This window comes from Callionymus lyra, chromosome 19 (genome assembly GCF_982586985.1).
Source record: "Callionymus lyra chromosome 19, fCalLyr1.hap1.1, whole genome shotgun sequence".
In the NCBI taxonomy this organism is placed as follows: Eukaryota; Metazoa; Chordata; class Actinopteri; order Syngnathiformes; family Callionymidae; genus Callionymus; species Callionymus lyra.
The window spans coordinates 17,584,344-17,587,377 of record NC_141836.1 but is presented as its reverse complement, the minus strand read 5'-3'; the positions used below and the strand labels follow the sequence as shown (position 1 = coordinate 17,587,377).

At 44.8% G+C, this 3,034-nt stretch overlaps 1 protein-coding gene across 1 annotated transcript; it reads right to left on the bottom strand.

Annotated features, from left to right (window-relative positions):
* Window positions 1–539: 539 nt before the first annotated feature.
* Window positions 540–2,263, bottom strand: snai1b (snail family zinc finger 1b). Its single transcript, XM_087781247.1, has 3 exons — window positions 2,062–2,263; window positions 1,264–1,800; window positions 540–1,183 (listed from the first exon to the last, which is right to left on the bottom strand). Exons 1-3 carry the CDS (start codon window positions 2,141–2,143, stop codon window positions 1,002–1,004), a joined length of 801 nt encoding a protein of 266 aa, XP_087637373.1. The 5' UTR covers window positions 2,144–2,263; the 3' UTR covers window positions 540–1,001.
* Window positions 2,264–3,034: the final 771 nt, after the last annotated feature.

Below are 3,034 nucleotides of genomic sequence, written 5' to 3'. Positions count from 1 at the left end.
GTGGAGTCAGGAGTGCAGACTGTTCTTCGTCTCAATATCCCCACACAACTGTTGAAACCCATTCACTAATAGACAAGTTACTTCAAGTTACTTCAAGTTTGTGTTATTTTGGTGTTTTGTAAAATTGTCACGGAACATCTTTATCCACTTGTTTTTGTTAAAATGGTGGAAATTGGAAATTTCACATTTAATCATAATCAAATGATCATAAATTGAAAATAATAACTGCATTAAAAACATTAGAAATGTATGCGAGTAATAATGTTACTAATAAAACGTGGCATTTGGATATGATTGTAATTTAAGACTGTTTTCTTAAAATTTCCATATCCCAGCTAAAATGAGGTGAAAAAAGCACACAATTGAGTTACATAACATTAATTAATGCATTGAATTAATGCGACATCTTTTATTGTAGTAGAATATATATTTTTTGATGACAAACTTACTTTGTATATTCTATGAAAACCTGTAGACCCCCCAAAAAAAGAAATTCAAGAAAATACATTTCTTAATCAAAACTCTTTATTTACACAAAGCAGAAAAGTACAGAACCTGATTTACAAAAAAAAGAAAAAAGGTTCCATCAAGACACTTGGCAAGGGAATCTGTGTCTTTTGGTCAGTGGTCCATTCATGTCCAGCATAGAAAATGTGGGGAAGCTTGCAGGGTGAGTGGAGGGTCATGTGTTGTCCAGAGCCAGCTCGTCTCTCAGCGCCCCGCCTCCACACCGGGCCCCGACAGCTGTCCTTACACACACTTGCTCATACACACATGCCATGTATGCATGCATGGCAAGGAATGGCATCCACACACCCCAAAAACAGCTGCAATAAGTCCCGGACCGGCCGGCACCGACTGAGCTTCTGTGAATTAACTGCATTTCCAGCTGCTCCAAAAAACAAGCTGCGGCAACAAAAAAAAAAGGCACCACAGGTGAGTTTTAAAAAAGTTTCATAAAGGCGACCAGGATGGCAGCGAGTCCAGGGAATGTCTTGTTTTTAAGGAGCAGGGCAGCATCCAGAGGAGTTGTGTTTGTGCAGCAGGGACATCCGGCTGAAGGTCCGAGAGCAGGAGCTGCACTGGTACTTCTTCACCTCGGAGTGCGTCTGCAGATGTGCGCGCAGGTTGGAGCGATCTGCGAATGCACGGTTGCAATGTTGGCAAGCGAAGGGTCGTTCACCTGGTGGGGAAAAGGAAGGAGATCATTTAACAAAGGAGATCAATAAATTGGATCAATGTTACCAGAATAATGCTGCTTACCGGTGTGTGTGCGGATGTGTCCTCGCAGGAGCCAGGGTCTGGAGAAGGCCTTGCCACAGGTGGGACACACACAGGGCAGCGTGTGAGACCGGATGTGCATCTTGAGGGCGCCCAGGCTGGTGTATTCCTTCGGGCAGTGTTTGCAGTGGAAGACTGGGCGAGTCGACCCTTCCACGGGCACCGACGCCGGCTCTGTCGCCTGGTGGTGTGTGGTCTGGTGGTGGGTCAGCCCCTGGAGGCTCTTGTAGCTCTTGCTGCAGAACATGCAGTGGAACACGGGCTGGGCGACGTCGGGGCTCGGCGGGTCGGAGGAGCGCCCGGCGTCCTCGTCCTCCTCGCCGCTGCTGCTGAACGGGGAGCTGGTGAGGTCCAGGGGGGTGAGCGGCGACGGGGGGAGAGACTCCGGGGTCACCGGCGGGGAAGCGGGCGTCATCAGGGCGTCCAGGCAGTTGAAGATCAGACCCGGGAAGCAGGTCAGGGCAGAGCTGTTGTTCTGGGTCGGCAGGGTGGCCACGGGGAAACTTTCTGGAACATAGGCTGTAAATTTAAAAAAAAGGAGACATTAAAAATAATCCTCAGGAAACCACCCACTTATCACTTAAACTGTCACTTATTAAAGGATTAAAGTCATTATCTTTTAATTGTAATACTTGGAACAATAAACAAGTATCTAACACCCAAAATACATCCATGTTTACATAATTATTCTCAGAGAACTTGTGTATAAAACTCGGCGCAGATAATGTTTGACCCTCTTGTCGACTCCAAACTAAAGTTAAGGTAAGAGAAAAAACTCACCAGTTTGACTCTCCAGGTAGCTGCTCCTGTGGTATGGCTTCTTGCTGGAGTAGAACTTCTTGACCAGGAATGACTTCGGCATGTTGAGGTCGCGGCGGGAACGTCCACGGTTCGAAAGAAGAAGAAGAAGTCACGCAGTTCGGATGAGGTTCGGTCCGAGCAAAGGTGCTGGATGCGACATGACCAGGACCGGCTAACTCGCCTCCTCATATACTGACCAGCGAAGAGACTCTGAGGAGTGGGAGGCCACGTCCCCGCCCACGGACACACCCTGTGCGCGGGGGCGCCACTCACCGCAGGTGCTCGATGCGGAACGTCTCACTGCCTCGCTAATCTAATGGTGCAGTTCACGCCTGCGACGAGCGCCTGTTTACCTGCAGACGCCTTTTGTCTCAGTGTCAATGGAGCAGGACATCAATGCAAATCTGGATTTGTGCACTTTAATGGGTTTAACTTCACTAGTTGCGAAAGTATTTCTATTTTTTTTTTTTTTTTAAAGGTCTTATCTTTGGTTTGAATATGATATAGAATTAACGCTGGAGCGCCCCCTATGGTCAGTTCGCATTGAATAAATGTAACAAGGTAACAATGTAACAATTTTATATTAAATCACCCCCAAAAAATGTTATGTATCGTCTCAATTTTAACTTTTTAAGTTTCGAATGCCTTTATCAAACATGGCATGCACTCCAACAAATAGGTAACGAATATATATATATATATTTGAAAGCAAGTAAAGCAACATATGTTGGCATTATCTTGGCCCATTGCATACAAAAAAAAGTATATTTTATCGATTAAAATAACATGTTTGATTGTTTTGACTCCTGAATGGTCGATTGATAATTCTCTAAATTCCGAATTCAAGGTTATTTTATTTAGATCCGTATGTAATAAAAGTAGCAACTTTTAAACACAATGCAATTCACATTAAATAACCACTAGATCCATTTACAATAAAGTACTACATAAT

Coding starts and splice junctions, on each gene's coding strand:
- snai1b (XM_087781247.1), bottom strand. CDS start 2,143: ATGCCGAAGTCATTCCTGGTCAAGAAGTTCTACTCCAGCAAGAAGCCA. Junction 1,801..2,061: donor CTACCTGGAGAGTCAAACTG/GTGAGTTTTTTC, acceptor TTAAATTTACAG/CCTATGTTCCAGAAAGTTTC. Junction 1,184..1,263: donor ACACATCCGCACACACACCG/GTAAGCAGCATT, acceptor TTTCCCCACCAG/GTGAACGACCCTTCGCTTGC.